Raw genomic sequence first — 26704 nt, 5'->3', positions numbered from 1 at the left:
TTCCTGAAAGGAATTCTTGTTATTCCTTGTGAACACCGCTGTGGTACTTTCTAAAATACAAGAGAAGAGCAAATTGCTAAATGTACCTTTGAAAAAGTGAATTAAAAAGTTAAAAAGTTAAAAACTGGGTCTATAAAAGTAAATCTAACACATTGCTAACTAAATATAATCAGCCGTAGCCTTTTTCCTTGATAATGCCTGGAATTTTTTTAAATGGCTTTGCAGACTGGAATTGCATTACATACATTATTATAGTCATATAAAGGAATACAAGTTTTTCTGATTCATGCAGGATAGTCTCAGGCTGTCTATTCTAATAAATACATGTGTGCTATGAGATGGTGTCCCTGTAACTTGACATTGGAACACTGTACAGTTTTGTCTTGGGCATTCATAACAGGGCTGAAATTTCATGCACGAAATCCAATGAAATTACCTAATATTATTTCTATATTACTGTAGAGTTCAGGAAACATTCTGTCATTTTGGCATTTAAAGAACTCTGACTTTAGGAGCTTCCAAGTACATCAACCAGAGAGGGCCCTAGCCTGGTATCTGAGAGGTTGCGTATCTTATCTGTGAGCCACTTCACTCCCCCGATCAAAGGTGAACCTGCTGGAAGTCACAAAGGGCTCACAGTATTACCAGTGGCATGTGGTGTGATAATGTAGGTGTACAAGTTATAAGCCTCTATATTGGTTCCATAAAAGACATTTGTTTCAATGTTATATGCTGCAGTGGATACAGTGAAACAATACCGCCTTTCAGTAAATGATTACTTAAGTAGCACTGTAGTTATCATTATTCAAACCCATGGTCAAACATTCATTTGCTTGTGCATCAGTACAGGAAGGAATTAATTACAAATTCAAAGAAAAACAAAATTGGTATATCATTTTCTGTACTTTGCAACTTATGAAAAAGCTCTGTTCACAACGAAATGTAATTTCTGACAGGGCACCCACAGTGTTTTATTTTGAAGAGCATAATGAAATAATGAAATGAAATATAAATAATCTAATCAATTTATACATAGCCACTAAATCAATCTTTCTATTTTAATGCATTCAAAGACATACATGAAGAAAACTATAATGTGTTGCAATTGTAAAGTCATCAACATTTTAGTTATACATGAACTTTACAACAAAATTTGAAATCCCTACATGCTATCATAACAAAGCTGTGCTTTGCCATGTCATCAGTGAGAAGTACTGTATAATGTTGTTTATTTTATATCAGGTATTTAAGTGTCTTCCATCAATTATATCTAACTGATAAACATTACCTACAGTAGTAACTAACTCAAGGAATTATATCCCAAGAGTCTGTTAAAATTGTGATATCTAGGTGGTACATTTGCAAAATCACATAAGTTTTTGAATTCCATTTTCCAATGATTTCCAGTTCTCTTGTGTCTGTTTCAGTCAGGCATTCCAGCTATGTACTGCAGTCATTTCTCTTTTGAGTAGTTTCCGAGTCATACCCTTGCATTACTTTTTTATTAGAACATAGACTAGATTATGATCTGTTTATGGGATTAGCAGGAATAGTTTGTCTCAGGTTTGGATAAGCTCACTAAAATATAAAGGGTGTTTCCAGTCATCAGGGGACAAAAATAGGATGCAAGGAGTTTAAACTTGTGTGATAGCTATGGGACAAATGATGTAATGTATATGTCCTCCTGTGTTTTTCATAATGTGCTGTGGCAGCTGGCCCCTACAAAAGAACAGGAGTTAACAAGGAATGTTAATATAGAGCTTTCCCTTTATGCTTAATCCCCATGATGGCTTTAGCATCTTTCCATTACATCCAGATAAACTTCCAACTCCTTCTATTGTGAAAGACTCCAATAAGATCTGAAAATTTGTTTTAATTTATGATCAAATTATTATATTATATTCTGGGGGTTTTACCAGTATAGGCTAATTTACATTTAGTATCATACAGCCAGAACAGACCCAACTTAAGGGGATAGCTTGTGTTTGTGTTTGTCACAAAATTACTTAAAACAGTATCTGCCCACCAAAAAGTAGACCGTAGATATACAGTATATGACCTCCACAAACATAATTTGTGCTATATAATTTTCATTAACTACAAAAATATTTAACATTTTTGCAATGAAAGACCATTATCAATTGATCTCATTTGTAAATCACCCTTGTATTATAACTCCATTATTGATGCTGTGCATATTTAAATCTGAGATTTTAGCACTGCAGTATACCATCACACACACATCTGTACATACACATTGCATTTATGTGTATTATTCTTTTGTATATCACCAAGTATTTTGGGGGGTTTAAAAGTTGTTCCAATAAATAAACATAGGGCAAAAATGTCTTCAGAAAAAAATAGCCTTTCAGTGTAGTGAGCATTTAAAGTGAAAGCTGCAGTATGTAGAAGTGCATATGTGCATACAGTGCAGTATGTGGAAGAACAGGAGGTACAACTTCATACAAAGGGCTGTGGGAGTATCCAGTTACAAGCTATGTTTTTGAAGCTGATACCCGGGCATCCAAAAATGGTTAGATGTTATCTTTGGTTGACTTAACTTACTAGCAAGTAGGCTAGATGGGCTGAATGGGCTTCTCTTGTTTGTAACCTTTCTTGTGTTCTTGTGTAGCTTTGATTGCTTATCGGTAGCCTTTTCATTTTATTTTAGAAGCTTTGCTGTTTCAATCTCTAAAGAAGTCTTCCAAACACGGCAAGCTTACACCTGACCATGAAGAGCTGATCAGTGAACTGGAAAAGAAGTTAGAAGACCTGGGTATACAAGACCGTGCCATCAATTTAAAATCACCTAAGCTTGAATCCCAAGGTAAATTAAAGATGCTGTTATTGATAACTGAACATATACTGTAGTATGCAAACTTACATTGCACAAAAGATCTTTCTGTTTATTTAACATTGTGCACTCACACACAAACTGTCCATCTACTAGAACTTACAGTTATTTATTCATGTAATGCAAGCATGCATAAAACTAAAACTGAATTCAGTAGCTAGTCATAAGGAGAGATTAATATTGCTTTCCTGGTACTGTATATGAAACACAGTTTCTCGTATTCATGGTATTTATGTTGTCTGATCATTTAAGGTAATCTGATTTTCCATTTGTGCCTAATTGGTCATTTGCCATTTTATTTTGTAATAATGTATGTTACAGATGTTCTGCATTCTCTGTTATGATGATTTGGTTTTGCAAAGGTATGTTTTCTGGAACCTTCCATTTACCTTTGTGTTTTGTATGGAAACACAACTCATTTTACAGCAGTTTTTTATTGGTCTTCAGTCAATACAAAATCAAAGGTGTTGTCTAGTTCCAGTTATTATTCACAAGTCCTGAATAAATAACTTTGTGGACTAATACAGTAACACTAATTAGGACTACATCAGTAGTAACTAAGGTCCAGGGAATCCAAAGTTTTCTTTGCCTGGTTATTACATACTTAAAATAATCATTTGATCAAGTAATTATATCAGTTAAGAAGTTGGTAGTTCAACTAATCATACAATAACACTCATGCTGCTTAGTTAGGCCAGTGAAGACCAGTTGTGTACCTCAACATTTGTTAAGTCATTTGATTATTTTAACCCACTGACTGAATTGTTAAACGTAACCTAGAAAGCATGGTGGATTATTGAATCTATTGTTCATTGCGGTGTAACATATCAGACAGACTCAATCACACAGGGCATTTCAGTGTGAGATGACAAGATACTTCACATCAAATTAGAGAAATTAGAGGCATTACAGTATATACTGAAGCATATAGTTATGGTATGTTTAAAAAATGACAAAGGAATCTCTGTTGTCCATCAGATTTTTATCAATCAATTGATCAATCAAATTATCCTTTCATTTATTCTAGCAGAATGTTGCAGAGTTTACATAAAGCATATCCCATACTACCTGTGGACAACCAAGTGTTTTGTTGCTTCAATTCATTTGACAATTTTCAAGAAATGGCTGGATGAGATTCTTGAATCAATAAGCTACCAAAAAATGTTGTTGTTTTTCATAAAGAAAGATAAACAGCCTATATCTTGTTTAGTAGAGTAATGCTATTGTTCTGAATAAATCTTTATATTCATTACAAGTGCTTCTGACATATTTCTGTCTGGAATTTGACACATTTCTGTAGAAGTGTAGCTTGTAGCTTCTCCTTTCTCTAGATCGCACAGCTACAGATTCAGCTCATGTTGTGTATGTAAGAGATGCTTTTCTTCACATGATTTTTACAAATGAGCATTATATGCAGTTCAACACTTCTATTGAATGGCTGCATTGTTAGTGTATAGTGGTAATTAATGTCACTTAATAAAATAAAATGCATAAGAGGGATATTTTTCAAGAGACATTTCAAAACAGATCTGTTTAGATGTCTTGCTGTGCAGGTCTATAATGCAGACCCAGTTGTGTTTTCCTTCTGAATGCCTTTCTGGCTTTGCTAATGCAGCGTTCCAATATCAGACCTTAATGACAGCTTTTCATTGTTTTCAGGTAGACGATTAAACAATTAGGATGTGCCCCGGCATCATTTTAGAGCCCATTAGAGCTGTCCCTGGTTAATTAGCCTTCTACTTTGTTTCAGCAGAACAGTTAATCTCATTGTAGATCTGACTATTTCAATTATTTGGTTCAGAAGCCTCAATTTTAACAATGTAAACATGAAAACAATTGATTTTACTAGGGAGAAGATCTTTTGTATTGAAACATACTTATTTTTAGTGATATCATTTGGGATGAGTACCGATACTTAGTGGATTTTCTAACCTTTGTAGAGTAATGTTTATAAAATATAACGAGACAAATAATTAAAAAAAATATGATTACATAATTTAGATTTGTTTAGAAATTTCAAAATAATCTTCTGGTTACAAATTCCAAACCCAGTCCTACACTTTCTACACAAAGGAAGTTTGAATTTGCTTAAATGGTTGAAGTTTTGATTGTTTTAATTTAAATTAGGTCCTTATGTTCTGACAGTGTATTGCAAAGGACTCATTAGACATTTAGGACTAGTCCTAATCCTTAGTAATTGAACCTACAGTTAAAAAAATGTGGAAATTGAAGATGTTTTTTTTTCTGAAGCAGATACTATTACTTTAACATTTTCAGACAAATTTGTATCACAGGATTTCTTGACCTACCTAACATTTACATTTTTAAATGTGTTTTAGGTACCAATATGGAGCAGGTGCTGCTAAAGGAAATAAAAGAGCTGTCAGATGGAGATATTAAAGTGGCAATTAGCACTGTTTACATGAACCTTGAGGTAAGCAATTCTTTACTGGAGACTTAAAGAAGTATAGCAGTGTCACAGCTAAAGGGTGGGCCTCTCACTCAAGAAAGTTACCACTTATTTTCTCGTTGTCAGTGTACGACTGACATACCACCTTACTCATTGTAGTTCCAATTGTTAGTTTGCAGACTAATTTGCATAAAATCCATATTAATATCCCTTTGGTTGAGAAGTGATTTATCACAATGTTTTAAAACATCACACATGAAAAATTATACCCCCATTTTCTGAGGTGTGGACCAGCAATGACATCTCTCAACAGGGATTTGCTTGCTTCAAAGTCAGTAGGTAAAATTGTGCCAGTTTGGCACAATTAAAATGAAATTTCAGGGGACAGATGGGTTCTTACATCTGCATTTTAACAGTGCATATACAATACATAAACCTTATAAAGTAAGGCAGAATCATAACAGTCAAATGCTGAACTTCCTCATAGTAGAACTGCTGACCTGCTGCATTTCTCAGTAAAATAAAACATGTTTGAAACACATACTGTAATGATGGAGGTATCGGAAAAAAAAACTAGCTATGAACCTATGATAACGATTCGGTAAGCAGTGGATCAGCCATTTATTTAGATAACCTTGCCTTTCTAGAAAAGTACTGCTTTGGTGTTTGAACATATTAGTGAGAGCCTTGGTGCTATTTTTCATCTTGCCAACTTCATTTTGTCATTTGTGCTCTTTCACATTTTTTATCTGGTTGATACAAGCAGTACTAATGAATTCTTAGTGTTTCATAATGATTTGCAACATTATAATTTATATTCATCTGTGTACCTTTCCACATTGCAGTTTGTTTTAGAAACTACATCAGCCAAAATGTTAGTTTCACCTAAGGAGTTTGCTTATAGTAATGTGATGATCTAAATTAGAATTTTATTTTCTAACATACATTTCTAACATAACATTTTCTAAAAAACCGTTAAGAATTTTTACCTCAGCAGCTGCATTTTAATAACCAGGTCTACAAAGCTTAGAATTGACAACACTTTCAAATTCACTTTAGGATTTCAAATTTTGTGTGTCACCAACTTTTTCAGACACCTTTATTTACAAAAATTAGACAAACCTTTTAAATTTAAAAGACAGCTTCTGTGTCTGTAATTCAGTCTGTACTGAATTTATGGAATGTTTAAGGCATAAAAATATATTTCTTAAATGCTACGCTGTGCAGATATGCTGCCTTCAGTTTAAAAAGAGGTACAAATAAAATGATTTTTTTTCATTCAGAGAATATAGAATACCTTCCAAAGTACTATGACAATTCTGGTTAAAGATATCAAGTTATTAATTTTAAGCAAATTCTTTATGTAAGTAGCTAATTATTGAAGTGTGAATACTGAATTTAAATGCTTTTAAAGGATGTGCTACTTTTACAATTAAATATGAAATTATAATAATATAATGATACCCTAAAACAAGCGTATATGTAGAACAAATACATTACACTTCAATTAAGTATATTTTGATACTCAGCAGCTGTTTAAATTTTAATTTCAGCAGAGGCAGGACCCCCAACAATTGACATTTGATTTACTCCTCAACACATTCTATTACATTTTTCTTCCTCTGTTTTTTGTTTTACCCACAGCCTCTCTTTTCTTTGATTTTGCCCTGATTTACGGGTCTGTGGTTTATGAGCCACCCCTTCTCTATGTCATCCCCACTGAAACACCTAAAATGTCTGGCTGCAGAATCTACTTTCTCTTATTATTTGACCAGAATTTTGGTTTATAGTTCCTTATTGATAACCCTTGAAAAGGTAGAAGCTAGCCGTTCCAAAGCTTATTGTAACGTTACTTTTGAAGTTTTCTAATATTTTACTATTTCTGGATTTGAGTATCTTAGTGCCACCTAGTGGTGAAATCTGACAGATGTAGTATGACGTTTACCATTAGAAGGCAGAAACGTAAAGAAATAATTGCTTATAATGACATATACATTTACACACGTGTATTCTAAAAAAGTCTTCTGAAGACATTATTACTAAGTTACAAATAAAATGACACTTTGGACACACCCCATACATTGGACTTATTGTAGGTGCTGAAACACTGCTGTGAAGTTGTTGATTTGTCTTGCACTTTTAGACTCAAGTTTGAAAAGCTATCATTTATGAATAGTTCATGGTTTGTAAATCTAATGTATGTATTCATATCTGAAGACTGATTAGGCCTGCGACCGCCAATAAGTTAACCACAACTTTTAGAATCATGCAGTGAGATAAGTCTAAACCCTAATTGCAGATGGATGGGTTTGAAGCAGAATTGTGATGTTACTTTCCAAAATTAAGATTCTCGAAGACTAGACATAGTAGAGTTAGCACTTTACTAGTGGGTCTGTGAGGAAGTCAAAAGGAATATTGTAAATAAATTCATTTTGTGTGGTCCTGTGGTTGCATTTTTATACAAAATACTTTGCAACTTATAATGTTTTTTTACAAAGATATTTTTCCTGGTGCCTGTTGTGAGATATTAGGGTATGTGTAAAATAAATGATGTATGTAGCTGTAGGGATGCGACTTCCCTAGACTACCTTATGTCCAAGGAACATTAAACATGGGGTTCTCGTTTAGTGAATAAATAACCATTCATTTCAATGGCTGCATAGTCTGGACTTTTGTGCATATTTTACAAAGCTAAGGAGAGAGGCCATTAGAGATTTAATATAAAATAAATCGCCAAGGGGTCTTCTTGTAGTCCCAGTCTTACTGCCACATGGTGTGTTACTAATGTGCTTAAATGGGCCTAAATGAATTTGTTATATGCATGTCATTTGCAGTATGTATATATTTATATATTATTTTTTAATTGTGTTTGAAAATAACAAGTAATAAATGCATCGTTTCAGTTTGCTGGAAATACATTTCAAACTAAATAAATTAGTTTCAATTAACTTATAATGGGGCAGCCTGGAAGAAAGTGAGATTTCAGTGATGATTTGTGAAGTTATTATTTTATAAGCACAAGCAAGAGCTGAAGAGTGTGCTAAACTCCTCCAGATATTAGTGTTTTTCATTTTGCACATATTATTAATCACACAGTTCCTCCTATGCACTTACAGAATTATATTAATATAAATGAAATAAAATGTGGAGATTAATTTGTAAGTGTATACTTAAAAGCATGTTAAAAGTAGTTTCATGAAAAGTTAGTTTTTTTAATATGTTTACAGTCACAGCAGGTGGTAGTTGTATCTTCAAACAAATAAAGCACAATAATCTCACAGCACTACAATATATAATAAAAAGACAAACATGAAAGGTAAATACTGAGTACTGTTTCACTTATTATTATATGTAATTAAGATTGATAAAAATGCATATAAATACCGCAATGTGCGCAAAATCTGTAAACCTTGTATTATCCTTAATCATTAACTTCATCTTTACATTGAAGTGTTTACAGTTTGTACTAGTGCTTATTATGTTCAATAATTCACTTAAGGACCACTACTTTTACTTTTCACATTATCTTACTTAAACTCCTCCAAAAAAGACCGTTCTCAACAATGACATATGCCATTAAACAGAATCTGAATATACTTCTTACAGTGAGGATTTTGAATAAAGGAAATGTTGAGGTATTTGTGATTTTTACACAGATTTGGCACACTATATATTCAATGTGTATGTATCTCTGTTGGAGCTGTGGTAGCTGAGACGGCAAGGGCCTCTAGCTTCTGACCAGAAGGTCTTGGGTTCAATCCTAGGTAGGGGCAAGTGATGTAGCTCTAAATCCTTCCAGACGGCTCCCAGGTCCACTCAGCCTGTTTTCCAAATGAGTTCTGGGGGTTAATCCTTCTGGGGCTAATAGGCTGGCTGGAGTGTGATGCTGACCACATCACCTCTACCTCCAGTGTTGGATGGTCAAGAAAAATGGTGGCCCTTGACTCCCATTCCACATGGGCCTTTATGGCCTGAAAATGGACCTACAGTACCTACCTACAGTACTGTATGTGTTTGTGTTGCACCAGCTAATCTAAGTTTTATTTAGATGCACATTTTTACTTGATAGATTCCTTTTTCTGTCCATCTACAAATGGTAGACAAAATCAGTACTTTTCTAAGTTTTTAATTTGATCTGATTTGTGATTAGCTTTTGGTACAAATTTCTTGACATACTTTTATCTTTGGAGCATTTCTGTCCTAACTTGCTGTAACTCAGTGCACTATCACTAAATACATCACAGGGTGTTGTGTCGTTAATAAAGTTGGGATGGGCTGGTGTGCGTGTACGGTTAGCTAAAATATCATTTTAAGTGTGAGGCTTTGCAAATTGACTTGTTGAAATCAACTTAAAAAAACAAACAGCTATTTTCACTTATCTTTCAAGTCATTTAATCAGTTATTCACCATATGGAGGACTCAGCATTACTCTCCCTCTCTGCATGCTTAATTAAGTGCATAGATGCTTTAAGTGAAAACATTTAAATTCTGTTTGGTTAATTAAACTATGTTCCAAACATCACATCCTTTTATGTGGCAGATTTTTTCCCTCTGACAATCACCATGGTGTCAGAAGTTGTTGCAGAACATTTGGTAGATTATAATTTTTAGAGATTCTCTTACAATGGTTTATCATCAAGGATAGTGAAGTCTGTTCTCCTTGTAAATGAGAAATTATTATCTTCCCTGATAGGTCTTCCAAAAGTGAAGTCAGTGTTACTGTGAGTAAAATGTCTGCTTGTGCAACTTAAATAAAAAATGAAGTACTCAATATATTTTATCTTCTTCTGATGTATTTTTTTAAATAAAAAAACATGACTATAATATTCGGTTATGTACTAAGTGTCTGTTGTATTGCATGTTGTCAGTCAGATGGGAATTAAGTAAATGTTAAATGCAAGAAAATAGTGAGAATCCATTAAAGGTCATTGCGTTTCAAAGCACTTTGTATTCTAACTCTAAACAGCTCATCCTCCAGCGTCATGGGATTCCAAATAGTCCCATCGTCCTGAATCTGATTAAACATTTACCTTTAGTTTTACACTTGTTTATGTACATTTATTAATTTGGATGTTATCCAAAGTCACTTAAATCTCATCCGATGAAGTCACAAAGACAGCATGTAACAGTACCAACAAAGAACATTACAACCCCAAAAAACAGTAGGGGCAGTATTAATCACATGCTAAGTTGTTTCACACTGCAATGGAATTTCAGTACTGCTTGACAGATAGGAAGAAATACCTCAAGAACATAGACAGTAAATGAGGGCAGGTTGCTGGGACAGTGATTTCTTGAAGTGGTGAGCGAGTCTGTAGTTCTGACTGTATGAGCTACAGTAGGTCCTTCCACCACTGGAGGACTAGGGCAGAGAACAGCCAGGACAAGGACTTGTGGCCCCACAGCACTTTTTGGCCTTTACCAATCATGGCCTCATAATAATCTCCATCTATGAATTGGCTTCATTCTCCTCCCCACTGAGAGCTGACATGTGGTGAGCGAACAGGCACACCATTGCTGCTGTTGCATCATCCAGGTGGGGGCTGCACATTGGTGGTGGTGGAGGGGAGTGCCCGTTACCTGTAAAGCGCTTTGAGTGGAGTGTCCAGAAAAAGTGTAAGGAATTACTATTATTAGTCTTTTTAAATAAGAAGACACAACAGGTTGGGTCTATATCTGGGAAATTAATCTGCAGATCTGCAGAGAATAAAGATTCAAAATGATAAAACTTTTTCATAGTTCTGTATGGAGAAGTATATACAGCACTGGCTGGTAATTTCTGATGTTCTAGAAATAGGCAAGCCTTGGGTGCATAAAAAACCTGCAACTAACTTTTCAACAACTCTGAAATAAAAACACTGGCCTTTTAATCTGTTTTATGTGTATTTAATGAACATGAAAGGTGAGTCCAGTAATTTGAAACATGCTAAAAATCTTTTAAAACTTGTTAACACAATTGCTATGCATTAACATGCGAATTAAATCGTTTCAGGAAATGCAAGTGTTTGATCACCCCTTTCGTTTTGTTTTACTAAGATGGAACTGTGAGTAAATTACTCTACATGATTCAGAGCTGCTTAAATTTTAATTAATAATAGAAAAATAGTTATAGTCAGATAACATTTTTAATTGAACAGGTTTTCAAACTTCCTGTCTGACTGATAATGCAATTAGCTGGTGTACAGTATATCTTTACTTAAAAATAGTGTTGAATATAGATTGCAAACCCACTGTACTGAGTCTACTTTAGTTTTTACTTGTAGTTTTTACCATTATTTACATTCAACTTGGAACTAGAACATGATGCACATGTAAAACACCTATGCTTCCTTGCTTTTGTATATAAAAGTAAAACCAGACAATAAGCATTGGCACAAAAAAGTCCTATCGCATATGGGTAGTAACATAAAGTTTGCAATGTTTTATTTTACAAAATTCACAATTTAAAAGAACAAATGGTCTGGATGAAGGCTAAATTTTAGGCTGGTGAAACAGTGGCTTCCATCACATCCATGCATCCATTTTTATTACCTGCTTCATCGTCAGGGGTCACAGTGAGCAGGAGACAAGTCCAGCAGGCACAGGGCACAAGGCAGGACTGCATACCCATGTAATATTGCATATAGTCTGTTAATTTCACCAATAATTTCAGGAACAAAAATGCCAATGGTTATTGTAACACAAAACAGAAATAGTATAGTTTCCCACCACCTGTATTACTGTATAACAGGGTAGCATAGTGTAAAAGAGAATTATATCATGAAAGCTACATGGTGTTTGACCTTAAAAGTTTTAGAGAAAAATGTTTGTTTCACAGTGATACCCAGTTCTGCTCTATACTTAGTTGATTGAGGCACATAACGTGATTCATTTTGGTTAATTTATATCACACTTCATTTATTGAAAAGAGACAAAAGCAAAACAAAGCATTAACCTTTAAGTGAAGAATATGTTCTAAATTTAACAAGGAGTCATTGGCAGACATTATTTGGAAATTTGTTCAGTTTTAATAATCTAATAGGTTTTTTCCTTCAGAAGTAAAACAAAGCCAACAGAGTGTAAAAGGAAATTGAATTATGTAGGCTGTTATATAGTATTTTTTCTGAAAAAGTCTTGAGTTAACAAATTTAACTGGAATACCCAAGCAAACAAACAAATGTAAAATATATATATATAAACCACAAAGACCAAGACCAGATACAGTATATCCACTGTACTTTGACATATTACAAACTTTAACCACTGACATTCCCTTCAGGAATATAAATTGAAGATGCTGTTTAAGGGAGTTCAGTTTATAATCAGAAAGCATGTGGAACAGACAAACTAGAGAGTTGTATGCATTCAGGATATATGTTTCAGTGCTAGACAACAAGTAAACGTAGAGCACAGTCCTTTTGCAAAGTGCTGAATAGATTGATCAATTTGGTCAATTTTCAGAAGTAGACTTCTGCTACTGAAACAATTCCCATTTATATTTAGAAAGGCAGGGAACTTTCGAGAAAAAATTAAATTTTTCAGGAACCAGCATCCCTCTAGTTGCAAATGCAGAACTCAAGTATTAGGCGCACAATTCATGAATACAAGGTACGTTAACAATATCTGTCAAACAGCATGTATCTCATAGTAGGAGTTAGATTTATGCATATTATGGTTGCTGATTTCCAGCTGCTTATGTGAAGCCAAACTTTTGTGTTAGCACAACACATTACTTTTGCATTTAGTATAATGGAATATGCTGGTAATAAATCAATGATGCCACAGAGTGCAGTCATTAAACATGCATGTCCATAATAGTGAATAGCCAGGTTTCTACTGCTTCCTGCATTTTTTCAGATTTCACTTTTTGAAGAGCCCACACTATTTATTTATGGAAGTTATTGTTAGTTCACTTGGATTTTTCCATTTGAAACTACTAATAAACAGTTAATTTGAAGGGCTACAAGGTCCACAAGCACAACTCTTTATGAATTCAAGAATTAATTGTGGCAAACTGACTATGAGGGAAATTAAGAAGGCAAAACATAACAGAAATCAACTGGCATTCATTAAATAAATGCCTTCAAATGATACCCAACTGTGCTCTGCAAACTTTCTTAATCATTTTTTTCACGGTACTAACACAACCAATCCTAACACTTCAGTTATGGCCCCAGTTTTTGTACAAAATGCTACGTTTAATGGGACCAGCTTTATTTAAAGGAAAAATATATAATAAATATAAAATTCCATCATCTTTATTGGCATTTATCTTAAAAGAAGAGTGGTTCTCTTACATAGTCTTAAATACAAAAAATTCAAAAACATTTATTATATTTGAATATTTCATTAAAATACATTTTTTAATTGTCTTTTATATTTATACAGTATTGTATTGTGTTATTCCAAATAATTATGAATTAGACTTTTGGGAAAAGTAATGGAAATATTGAACTTTTTCAAATTCAGTTCAGCATGTATTTATGAATATTGGGCAACATCATCAGTTCTGATGATGCAACACTACCAGATAAATATTTTTTTTTTACAAAACAACAATAATAACACATGTAAATTAAATATTGTCTTGCCATGCACCCAGGGCTTCCTGGGATAGGTTGTGAACCATGGCGATTTTGAATTGGATAAGTGGCTATTGAAAGTGATGTGATGACGATGTAAATGAAACTATCAATAGTGACACGTCTGAGTTGGATTTATATCAATAATGCTGTTACTCTAAATGCTTGAAAGAAAGAAGTTGCTTAAGATATTTAACTACATTTTGAAACACTGACTGATATACAGGGCAAACACTGCGAAATGAAAGGGCTGAAGGTGGCAGTAACCATGGTTCAGCAATTAGCAATGTAAACGAAGCATTCATTATTCTACATGCTGGGAAGTTGATGAAATGTACAATAAATCTGAGCCTACAGTCACCACTGAGATGAGTCATTTTAGGCATTATAATATTTATGAGTACCATACACAATCTTCCTGATTCTGATATATGTGTAAGAAGCATTTATTGATTCTACAAGGACTGTTGCATTGCCAGAGAGTCTTTATAGTAACAAACACAAAACAAATGGCTGTATGTCATATTTAGGCCTCATCAGTACACTGGAGTCATTATTCATGAAAGCAACTGGGGTATACTTCATATCAAAATCTCCCAGTAAAGCAAGACATTGCTATTTATCAAATGAGAGAGAATTAAATACCTGGATTCAATGGTGAAGACATCTCCTTTTATCGTGTTTAAAATCTTGTACATGTGTTCAATATTTGTCATGAATAATTGAATCAGCTTATTCTCCAAATAGTTTCTCAGATCTTGAAACATTGGTCTGATTGTGAAAAGTCATATAAAGGAACTGTTCATTCAGCCTTTCATGTTTATAAAGTACAGTAGGTAAATTGACAGATTATTGAAACAGAATCCCTTCAGCAAGAACAGTAAAGAATAGACCATAATTGTATAATTTTGACTATTTGTAATTTGTAAGTGTGAGGAGCTGTGCTGAATGTATGAAAAGAGTATACATACTGTACAGTACTAAGAGTTAGGGAAAAAAGTGCTAGGAAAAATGGGATTGTGTGAGCAACAGCATCCTGAGTCAACTTTAAAACTTGAAAACTTAAATGCCAAGGAAGACATAATTATCTCAGCTATAATTATTGTGTGTTTCTTGAACTCATGATACATGTAATAACTCCAAGTGCGGCGCTTTTAAAATTACAATAACTCTGAAGTTGTCTCCTAAAAATTGTAGTGCTTATCTTTATATTATGCTTGAAGAATGGTCGGATTTAATAGTGGGAGAAATAAATGAATCAATCATGATTCAGTAGTCATCAGTAAGAGTTATGCATGCTTTCCAGCTCTCATGTTTGTAATTTGTATTGAAGTATCTTTACATGGCTGAACTAGATAGGGCTAATAAAAACTAAAACTAAAAACTTACTGTGCATAAAAAGCAGCTTAAAAGTTTAACATTTAGTTTTATCATTAGTATTATTTTTTGTTTTAATGATTGCCACTTACCTGCTTCAAATTATGTCTTATTGAAAAGTAATTTTCTGCTAACGTAAAACAGTAGCGTTTAAAAATAAATGAAACTTAAATAATATTTTTGGTATGCAAACATCATTTAAAGCATAATAATCTTTTCTCACAGCTTTATAACTGTGTTAGCTGTTTAAGCTTTTAAAATCTGTTTTTAACCATTTACTGTATGTCCTTTCACAACTTAATTGTGGATTTTGCAAATGCATACAGACATTAATGACCATGAAATGTTTCCATCATTAAAATAACTCCCTTCATTTATTCTATATAAATCAGACCACTTTTACTGCCCCCTTTCTCCCATTGTGTTGTTGGCAATGTATAACCTGACTGAATAATTGAAACAACTTCTACTAGTATTGCATTTTTCCCCAAAATGAGTGTAATTGTTTTTTTTCCTATCACATGAAAAATATTTAATCAACTCTAAAATAATATTCAACCTTTCTCTCTTTTTCATAGATACTGGGCTTCAAAATTATGATGCCAATTTTGATGTCATCTACATACAGTATCGTAGAGAAAATCAAATAAACTAAACTTAAACTACTGGCTTGTGCAAAATTTTAATTCCCATTTGAAAAAAAGGAAATGTAACATTTGATAGGATTTATTGGCATTGTGTCCCTATAACTGCCTTGAATTCTGAAACAAGAGGGACAAAAACGATTTGGGGAAATGCCAGCAACTGACAAAATGAGCGATTAGCTGCTTTTGTAACAGGCCTAAGATAAATGTACAAAAAGGAATTTTTCCTGGCCTTGAAGAAAGAATATGTGATGGCTGTGTATCTGCAATTGATGAAAGTTAGCTAGATCTCACTAAAAAATCCCCAGGTGCCTTCAACATTATTTCCCTTATTGTTTTGAGTGCCAAGATATCACAGCACTCATCTAACACAGACCTTGGACGTGTTCAGATGTTTTTGGAATGATAGTTGAAAGAATTCCATAAGAAATACCAGGCCTCTGCTGCTCGTTCTAATCTATTTTAATGCAAAAGTGCTTCTTTATGGCAGAGCCCAGGTAATCTTGCTATCTCAGTTGACAAACATAGGATGTCTAGTCATCTTTAATGGATGCCTGACCATGCTTTAAAGGAGCTGTCCACTTTTCTACTATTGAATATTTGTGTGTTGCATTACTCGCCTTTCACTGATGTAATTTAGAGATGTCTTTGTTTTTTACTTGACCAGGAACTTGATGGATTTAGCATGACCTCAGTTATCAGGGGTCTTTGACTATCCTTCATGGTCAAGGCTGACTGTCTTTCAGGAGATTTCAGTATGTGATTTCAATGTTGTCATGGAAGGCGTCAGGTCTTGTGCAGTCTGGTCATGGTGAGCTCTATTCAGTGCTTGATTTGCTTCCTTGGTCTGACACCATTAGGCCTTGAAATACTGGGCTCCTTCCAAGATAGTTTTCTCAAATCTGATTCTGACAAGGACTATAATCTTCCTGGATATTATATTGAAATGTTTCTTTTGTTCTGCTTTGGTGCAATTGCATTGGCTAGGCTGATAGAAAAGTACCTTCTTTGAAGGTCTTGAGTTAGACATCTGTATCCGACGGAGCTGATAGTAGGTGATCATTGGTTTGAATCTTGTGGGAGACAACATCGATCTTCCACAGACACCATTTGTGATATGACTCCAGTCTTTTTAAATGTCCCCTGCATGTTGTTGAAGAGACACAATGTTTTGTCAGTGGAGCCTTCCTCACAGATTACAAAAAGTAAAGGTACATTTTCAAATGCAAAATTAAGAATTTCACATAACACATTGCTGTTTTTGAAAATCATAGATGTTTGCATGCCCTGTGTTCTACACAGTATTTGCAAGTATTTTTATCAGACTATAAATCTTGTCTTTTTATTTAAGCATTCCTTTAGAGAATTATGTCTGCTTAGTACACAGAGTAAAAAAAAACTAAAAATGGAAGTGTGAAAACACGCACACGGAATCCATCTTTATAAATAAGCCGACCTTCATCAATGAAGTATTTACATGAGTCTGAAGAGTTAATGATATTTGTCATTTAATTTGAGCCTCCCGGTTTGTTTATGCTAGGCCAGTTTTATCCATACTCCACACAAATAATTATCTGTGATAATTACCAGCCTGAAGATAAATTTCTAAATGTTTTTCTGATGATAGTGCCTTGGTTAGCAGGTGTTAGAAGTGCCTCCTAGGGACAAAGATTGAAGAGGGGCTTGTTCCCACAAGTCCTTAAGGCTAGGGTGTTTGGCATTGTACTCTACCATGCGAAAAAGGAGCCTTGTGTGGTGCCCTGCTAATGAAATTTAATATGCAAAGGTCATGTATCTTTATGAGAAAGCTAAGGAGATGTTGAGTGATAAATGTTCTTTATGCACATTCGGCCAAGGGTGACGAGGTATAAAATTCGTACTTAAACATTGACATAGTTCTGCAGCAAATAGCTTCATTTTCAGAGAGACACACACACACATGCATGCATAAATAGGAGGCTGTAGTTCGATGTTCAGGGAAAAGAAAAATATATTGTCTGTGCTTCAACTGAGCAGATTTTAAATCGTTCATTCCAGTTTCTGTAAACCTACTGATTTCAATACAGGAATCAAAAATGCATATCCAAATTCATATTTTTATAAGGTTTATTAATGTTCATTTACCAAAACACATGTCTGTGTTTTATATTTTTTAAATAACTATTGTGTTCAATGTTTATTAATTTAGTACAAGATAGATTTTAGATTTTGAATTTTTTGCTCAGCTTATGATGTTTTGATATGATGTAACATTAACATTTAGAGTAAATAGGACTTCGGAAACAACCAGCACATATTCTGACATGCCAGGAAATGTGCTTATATGCATTGATGGAACTGGGATGTGTCAGTTTTGTTAATCTACTTCATTCACTAAAAAAATTCTAAATATAATAGTAAAAATGTGATATTAAAAACCAGAAAAGTGCTATGCACTGTAAGTGCCCAGAAAAGCGCATTATAACTGTAATGAGTTATTATTATTATCCTATCCCTACTTTTTCATAGCTTTTTCACACCTCAACACAAATATACAGGTTTTATAAATGATAATAGTGGTGAGACCCCAGAACACCAAACTAGCATTTTAAATATTTCTTTAACATTCCTTTTACGTTTGTTGCTGTAATGGTTACGGGGTGATACAATTGATACAGTTGTGATCTTTGAGTGATTTACTGTTGCAAGTCTGAAGAATATACAGAGAAGTCTGCAAGGCAAAGAGGTTAATTTTTTTTCAATGTACTGAACTGATTATACATATAATATTACTTTGCAGTGAGCTCTGAAAGGCAAACATAAATTTGTTGGTTGCCTATTGTTACATCAAAATGCGTATGTAATAAAAAAGATAGATATGCCATTATTTAAAACTTTTTTCTTCTAAAGTTACAAGGAGTTAAAATAAAAGATAATGGTAAATCACTGCAGGTTTTAGTGAAGTTGCCAGTTCATTTGCTGTAGTTGTACTGCTGAGCTAAGAGACAGATCAATAAATCAAATCGGGCTTGATGGATTCTTCAATTCATTGAAATGAATGCACGGAAGAGGAAAGAAATCTTTAGTATTCCCTCTTTGACAAAGGGTATGCAAAGAGCCTAAATGGATGAATGGTTGATTAATTTTTGCCAGAAATTGTCATGACAGCAGGAAATGTGTTTTTGCATTTAGTGTGTTTGCATGGGAATTTTTGCAGGGCATGAATTATTACATGGAAGTTTGTACCTAGGGCTATGTTGCATAATGTAGGCAGGTTATCTTACCCATAGCTATTACTAGATATGCTGCGCCCCATGTTACCCCATTCAATTTAGAGGATCCTCCAAATCCAAAAAAGTGTTACTATCTGTCAGTCAAGTTTTGTATTATTTAAAAATAATTTTCTGCTAATGTGAAACAGTAGCGTTTAAAAATAAATTAAACTTAAAGAATGTTTTACTTAGTAATATTTAGCAAGCTTAAGGTCAGTGTTGTTCATTTGCGGTGAATGAGTTTAACAATTTACAGTGCATCATTTTTACTGTGAATTTAACATTATATTCTAGATTCCAAAGTCTGAGTCCTTAAATCTCTCAGATTCTCTCAGAAATGAGATCTTCCCATACTTATAGTGGACAAACAAATACTTACATTCCCCATTATTTAAGATAAACATTTTCCATTCCATTTTGGGAGATTTTATTCATTTATTTTATCATTCAATTTTCAAATCTGGCTGTTGAGACAGATGTTGCTAGAAATGATATTGTTATAAATTTGGTGTGGTGTTAACGCCAAAGATAGATAAGGGGGTTTTAAATGTAGAATCTTTAAAACACTTTGAATAAATATCAAAATGAAAGTTAATAAGTTACTCCTACTGGTAAGGAATAATTCCAAGCAGGGCCAAATAGTTGTCTTTGTTTGTAACAGAGTTTAATGGCAGCATAATAAACAGTAGACAAAACTATTTTTTTACAAATTATACATAAATGATATTCGGAAATATTTTGCACACTTCTCTTCCTATTTTCACCTCCCATTCATAGGGAGGTAGTTATATTACAGTATATATGCCCAAAGTGGACTGTCAATTCTAATGTTTGTTTCCAAGGCCCAGGTGAAAACAGTCCTCTAATTGAATGGAGTCATTCAACTCTTATTGGTATTACTAACACATCCCTCACATGTAGCAATAATTTTAAATTCCATTCCATTTCTATTATCAGAAAGTTTCTTTGTGGGTGGCAAAACACAAAGTATGTGTAATAGGAGGCACAGTGGAAAAAACATATCACTCATTAAAAACACAGAACTTTGTTACCCTGTCCAAAGTATGCACTATTCCCCGAGATAAAAGTACTGACATTTTGTATTAGTAAATACAGAGTATAAACATGAAATGACCATCAACTACAAAGTCAATGAATGAGATAGAGTTGAGGCTGAAGCAAGATTAAGGGGCCTTGTAAAAGGAGTTCATGTAATGTTCTCTCCACTGAAGTTAAGGATTAAAACACTGAATGTAACATCTTTAATAGTAAATCTTTGAAATGGCAGGTGGAACAGTAGAAAATATCACTTTGATTGACAGGCTTCTATTGCACATACTTTGTGTTGGATGGAGGAGTCACTATCTTGGCAGCAGCGTTTTTACATGGTTGGTTCTCCCAGTGTGTCTTTCTCCTTTGATGTAAAATGAACAATGAAATTATTTTCATTGTGATCCTGCACATTATTATTATTAATAATATTTACATTATCAGTTCCAGGTGAATGGGTTTTAATAGAGCATCAACGTTTTTCATTTCAGCCTCCTGATTGCTCCATTTTTTGGTACAGTACATAATGACTATATCAGAGATTTATTTTCACATAATTATGTACCTTCTTTCATGCAAATTAACTGTTGTCACCAAGGCAGCACTACCAACTGTTACAGATGGTCAAATGCGGATTCTCCACTGTCTCCTCAGGAAGTGAAGTAATCTGGTTGAGTATCTCTTAGCAAGCTACAGTACTATATGCTTAGTTCTTTGATAGAAATAGGATGAGAAATTATCAGAAATGTAAATCTGTATTAGTCCATTTGAAAAATGTGCCTCGTAGGTTAAAACAAAGACATTCTTCTGTCACCTGGCTGAATTAAGGGGTACACATTACTTCTAAGAACAGTGCAGATGAGTTCCTAGTATCATATCACATTTTAGACTAAAAGGATGTTTAACCCCTTTCACCTTCAGTATGAATGATGTTAATTTGAACGCACATCCATTGTAGATAGCTGACTAGCTAGAAACGTGTTATGGTATTTTCCTAGATCACTGTTTTTTTAATGCTAGGTTTATTAGCATTTTTCCATTAGCCCTTTGTACTTGTGTTTCTGAATCATTTGTTGCATAGTACTTTAACTAAACCATCTTTAAACTTTTCAAATGTCAGTAATTTGTCAAGCTTCAGTAGGGAAGAGCACTGTTAATTTGCTTGTATTTGCAACAAATGGCAGACAGACTGTTGGCTCCACATGCGATCAGAAAGATTTGTGTGTCTCTCTGTCTATTATATTGTAATTTAAATATGTCATCAGGAGATGGAAAACAAATGGTCACATAATAAATATCTTTGAAAGTTGCTTATTTTAAAGACCGCCTTTATTATAAAGTATTCACCATATAATTATTTTAAATAAACACCTAAAAATGACTTGAGCAGTGAGGGTAATTACCAATGTATGTTAAATTCCCGCTTTACCTTCTGATTGTTGGGGTATTTTTAGTAAATGAGTTGTCAGCAGAAAAGCTTCATTAGACCCATCAGGATATCGGGCCATGAAAAACGATTCTTTCACTGTAGTGACAGTTTCTTTGAGCCAAATTGATGGAGCATCTCTGACAAAAGCCATATTGTGTTCTCTATGTGAAGAGTGCCGAACAAAAGAGACAGTTTGTTCTTAATTTTGTCAGGTTAATATTGACACAGTTTGCTCTGAAGAATCAAGAGCATGTGTAATATACATTTACAGCGATCATTTGGGTAAACTGGCTGCTGGATGCCATTAATCACAAAACACCACAAAAGTACCCAGGAAAGTTTTTCACATTAAATCCATGTTTATTGGATACATTTTCTTGTGATTTGTTATCATGTGCTACAGTAGTTTTATCTGTGCATTTTTTCATGTAAATGCTAGTGACTTTCATGAGCTCTTCTGAGGTACTGAATGTGTCTTCCTTCCTTTAATCAAAATTATCTAATAAAAACATTGATAAACTAATGAAGAATAACAGTTAATACACTTTATATTTATGGAAAATTCTGAAAAATGTTGTTTTGAATGTATATAGATTATTTTCTTCAGCAATTATCAATGTTAGCTCTATGAATGAAAAGTAACTATATGTAGTTTCAAATAAATATTTTGTTTAGAATTAATTTCATTACAGTTGTTCAGTACCATTTTTTTCTTTTGTGTTTGTGATAGCAATAGTCGGAATGAATGGACTGCTGTTAGTTTGTCAGCTGTTGGCATTTTCAACACAAACTAAAGTTGGTGAAAAACACACACCAGTAAATAACGTTTTAATTTTTAATAATGTTACGAAAATTACTAAATAGACCAAGAATGCTTTTATTTTTTGTGCCATATTTTTGGCACAAATATGTAAATAATTTCCTTATTATGCAAATAACTCTTTGTAACTTGTGGCTTTTAGCCACAGTCTCTCATATCACTGGACAAACCCTTTTATAAAATAGAAGATAAAAAGTTTCAGCAGGCTCATGATGCTGTTAATACACAGTTTAATAATAGGTTTAAACTTGCAAGTTGTCACATTCTTTAATACAAATTGTGTTAAGCAAATAACAAACTTACTGTACAAGTTTACTCTCAGCATAGGTAGATTATATGCACTTTATTAGCAATGTATATCATCAACATAAGTGAAATGATTTTTGTAATATATCTTTTCAGTTCATACATTTATAATTATTTAGACAGTGATCTAAATACTTATTGTATATTTCAGGGTTTTTATGTTTGAGAATGCTTCTTTTTTGCATGCTTCTAGAAATGTCACACTTAACAGCATGTAACTCCATCCATAGTAAGGCAGCTTAATAAGAGTATAATACAGTTATCTGTTTAAACAGCTTTGTTCTTTGAAAAAGTTAATTATGTTTTAGTAATAATTTGACATTTTTGCAAAATTGAGAAATAATCTGAAACTGCTTTTTACAGATTTAAAATGACATTGCATGCTTGTTTATGACTCATAATAGTAATAATAAAACCTCTCAATAAACAAAACCTTTAATTAATGCATTTTATCCTCATAAATCATTTGGCCTGTCATAAAATTACCATAATTTATGAATGTTAGATGTCTAAGTGTAATAGCTTAATTTCAGAAACATAAATCATAGAGCTTTCATTTACACCACCCAGTGCAGTTTTAAATGACGTTTAAACATTTATACTTTAGATATAAGGAAAAAAATCTTATTCAGCATACTTCTTACTCTGTTTTGTATGCTAGATCAATTAATGATAAAACAATTGGAAGAACATATTACGCAGAGGAAAGTGACACTAAGTTTTAAATGACTTTAGGAAACTATTTTAATAATTGAAATTTTGTTCAAGCAATTGATTTTCTTTTAAACATATATTGTCCAATGATTGCCTAAAGAAAAACATATAAAAGTGAAAACAAATCTCTTACAGGACTAAGTGGCATCACTTCAAAACAGAGCATGGCAATGTCAAAGAATTTAGGGGATTTAACTACAAACACATAAACACAAGCTTTAACACAAGTAGGCGCATTGTTTATAATGAGCCTATGAAGGAAAAATACTTAAAATGTATTTATTTTTGTGTATTTTGTGTTTTATTTATATTTTCAACTGATAATAAGGGTATTAAATTCTTTGTTTCATTAAGAAACTAGAATAATGTTAATAAACAGTGATGCTTAATAATAGGTTAATAGATTTAGGCTGTGTCACAGATTGTAGAATGATCACTCTTTACAAGATTAGAGTTGTATTTTGGGATTCCCAGTTTTAATAGAACTTTGGACATAGCGGAAAACCAAATAAGTTTAAGCACAAGGGTTCTTTCTGTTTAAGAAATTCACTTAAATGTTTAATCAATCTAGACACACTCAAAATAAATTGTAATAATTATAGTGCATATTTACAAGCACACAAATGTAATAAGATAAAGTCATCAAACAATATAAATCAGTAACCGGTATGTATTAGTATCAGAAAAGTATCAGTATAATTAAAAAATACAGTAACGTATTTTTACATACTGTATACTTTATAATGTTTTTAAAATGTTTCTATATCATCTGTAAACACATTTCTATAAATGTTTGCTGTAGTACAAATGAAGGTTTTGAACTAATAATAAAAGAAAAGAACAATTTTAAAAGATAATATTAGAGATGACTTTCATGACACGTACAGTAGCTGCTGCTGTGCACCAGAAGCAGCAGTACATAGCAGATCAGGCAGAGAACTGAGATATTCTTTCACCATTTGGGTTAATGGGGAAATTTAGGCAGGTCAGACTGCATAATTACTGATTCCATAATGGAATATAGTGAGGACCCCATAATTACCTTTGTGTTTACTCAAAATGCCACAGAATCTTTAAGGATATTTATGCATTAAACAGAATAAAGGGGACGTCACTACTTTATGCTTTAAACTTTATGGAAGTGTACGACTTTCCTCAAGATATTTAAATAACTTTCTTAAATGCTTAAATAACGTTCTGCTTAGGAAAACAAATTACTTGGAAAAAAAATAGTTCTGCCTATGTAGAAATATAACTATACTATCTACTTTATATTATTAGAGAACAAGTAGATTCCACACTGAAATACCATGCTTAGCCTCTCCTTGTTGCTTAGCTGCTTGCACACTGATTCAACTTGACAGTCAAACCTCTTTATATTATTAATACGTTATACCTTTCTATTGCGTATGAACATGTATAAATATCAATTTAATTCCTAGTTTAAAAACTTATTTTTTTATTGTCTCAATTTCAATACCTTTTAATATTTTGTGTAGATACTGTAGGACTAAATTTGCGAAGCACTAATTTACCCATAACCCATAGAATGCACACTGGACATATCAGGCTATCAGCTTGCATTTTCAGAGCTAATGGCTTTTAACCCTGAATAGATTTTTGCTGTTTTAGTAGGAATTTGTTTACTGCTGCTGGGATAACAAATCATATTTGTAAATGCTCGACAAAACAGTAATTTATCAGGTAGATGGCAGATGGATAGAAGAAAAGCACCAACCTGTATATACAGTTGCCTTGAGTTGATGATGAACTGCTGTTTATTTTAGGACAACATTACTTGGCAGCAACAGAAGTGCCATCACAGCACATGACACTGAGCTTGGCTAGAAGACAGGCATAAATTATAGGAAACACAAACAGCTCACACAGGACTCTTAGATCTGTTTGTTGCAAATAAACTTCAGGCTGTTACAAAATTCCCATAGGAAACATTTTAATATTTTTCTCTACAAAAAAGTTCATATTTGTTGAGCTTGTGTTAGCACCATATGTTCATTGATTTACAGTACCAAGCAAAAGTTTGGTTGGGTTGTATTCTCTTATATTGTAGAACTAAATGTAATTAGATCCTGTTGAAAGTCTTCATAAAAGATGAAGATAACCTGATTAAACCTTTAACAAAAAATGTACTGTATCTGGATTATTTAAGGAAATAATACAAAAGTATGTAAGTATGGAAAAACCCTTAGATTCAGTAACTGGTCAAAACTCTTTGACTTCAACTAGATGTTCCTTACAAAAGTGCTTCAGGTCAGTAGCATTTAAGGGTTTCCTTGCATGAACAGCTCAGTTTAACACCTTCAGACCATTACATTTTAATAGAGGTTAGGTTCGGACCTGTTATGGCCATTCTTTTGTAGATCTGGTTGTATGTCTAGGATCCTTGTCTTGCTGCATGGTCCATTTTCAGTTCCAATGCATAGCCTGACATTCTCCTTCAGAATTTGATGATACAATGCAGAATTCATGGTTTCATCAACGATGACAAGCTTTGGAGGTTTTGACACAGCAAAGAAGACCACCACCACGTTTGATGAGGTTCTGTTGGAAAGGCTGTGTTTTTCATTCTGGCCAAAACAAATCTTGACATTTTCAATTTGATTTCTTCTCTCTAAACTGGAATGTTGCTAAATCATTGTGATTTTGGTTACAGTGGACACAACCATATTGTCTTAACATTTATATGCCATTTTAAAATTATTTTACAAGCATGAGGTTCACAAGAATTACCAACATTATGTAAATATAGTTAATCAAGGTATAATTTAATATTCACCTCTGTTATAGATTGTTTTGATAAATAATCTGGTACTTTTCTTTTCAGACAAAATGTAAATATCAGGTGTTTAATAGCTTGAATTTTATTCAATCTCTACCTGCTTTTTGATCAAATAAATTAAATAATGTAAATATTAATGTAAAACATTTTATCATGTTCATTTGTGTGTTCATCTGATCATTTAAAAAAAAACAAAACATTTATGTTTGGTTGGTGAGACTCCAGCAAGAAATTAAATGGATGTCTGGAGATGATCTTTGTAATGGGGAGTTAAGAGTTTTATAAAATGATGAAGTGGAAATGGATTGAAAATAAGTGTTCATTTGGCTGCTTGTATTTTATTGTAGAATTTTCTACAATAAGGCAATTGTTGTTTAAGTGTAATTTAAACTTGTTTTGAAAAAATATGATCACTATAGGATTAGTGATTTTAGTTGAAGAATAAAAGAAAAGAAAAGTTGAAAAATATGCATAAATGTATTAGGCCT

At 33.1% G+C, this 26704-nt stretch overlaps 1 protein-coding gene across 15 annotated transcripts in view; it reads left to right on the top strand.

The window, feature by feature from the left end:
- The window catches only part of LOC148673550 (protein prune homolog 2-like), an 85025-nt gene that overhangs the window by 17603 nt on the left and 40718 nt on the right, over positions 1–26704 (top strand). For all 15 annotated transcript variants that reach the window (XR_015936054.1, XR_015936053.1, XR_015936052.1 and 12 more), the window contains exons 5-6: positions 2672–2827; positions 5194–5288. Coding sequence is in view for 12 of the 15 variants with exons in the window: in XM_088630149.1 (XP_088486275.1) it covers positions 2672–2827; positions 5194–5288 (251 nt within the window). In the remaining 3 variants the exon portion in view is untranslated. The remainder of the gene's footprint in view (positions 1–2671; positions 2828–5193; positions 5289–26704) is intronic.

This window comes from Lepisosteus platostomus, chromosome 4, assembly GCF_059453375.1.
Source record: "Lepisosteus platostomus isolate fLepPlt1 chromosome 4, fLepPlt1.hap1, whole genome shotgun sequence".
NCBI lineage: Eukaryota > Metazoa > Chordata > Actinopteri > Semionotiformes > Lepisosteidae > Lepisosteus > Lepisosteus platostomus.
The sequence above is the reverse complement of the archived record's forward strand: the minus strand, read 5'-3'. Positions and strand labels throughout refer to the sequence as shown.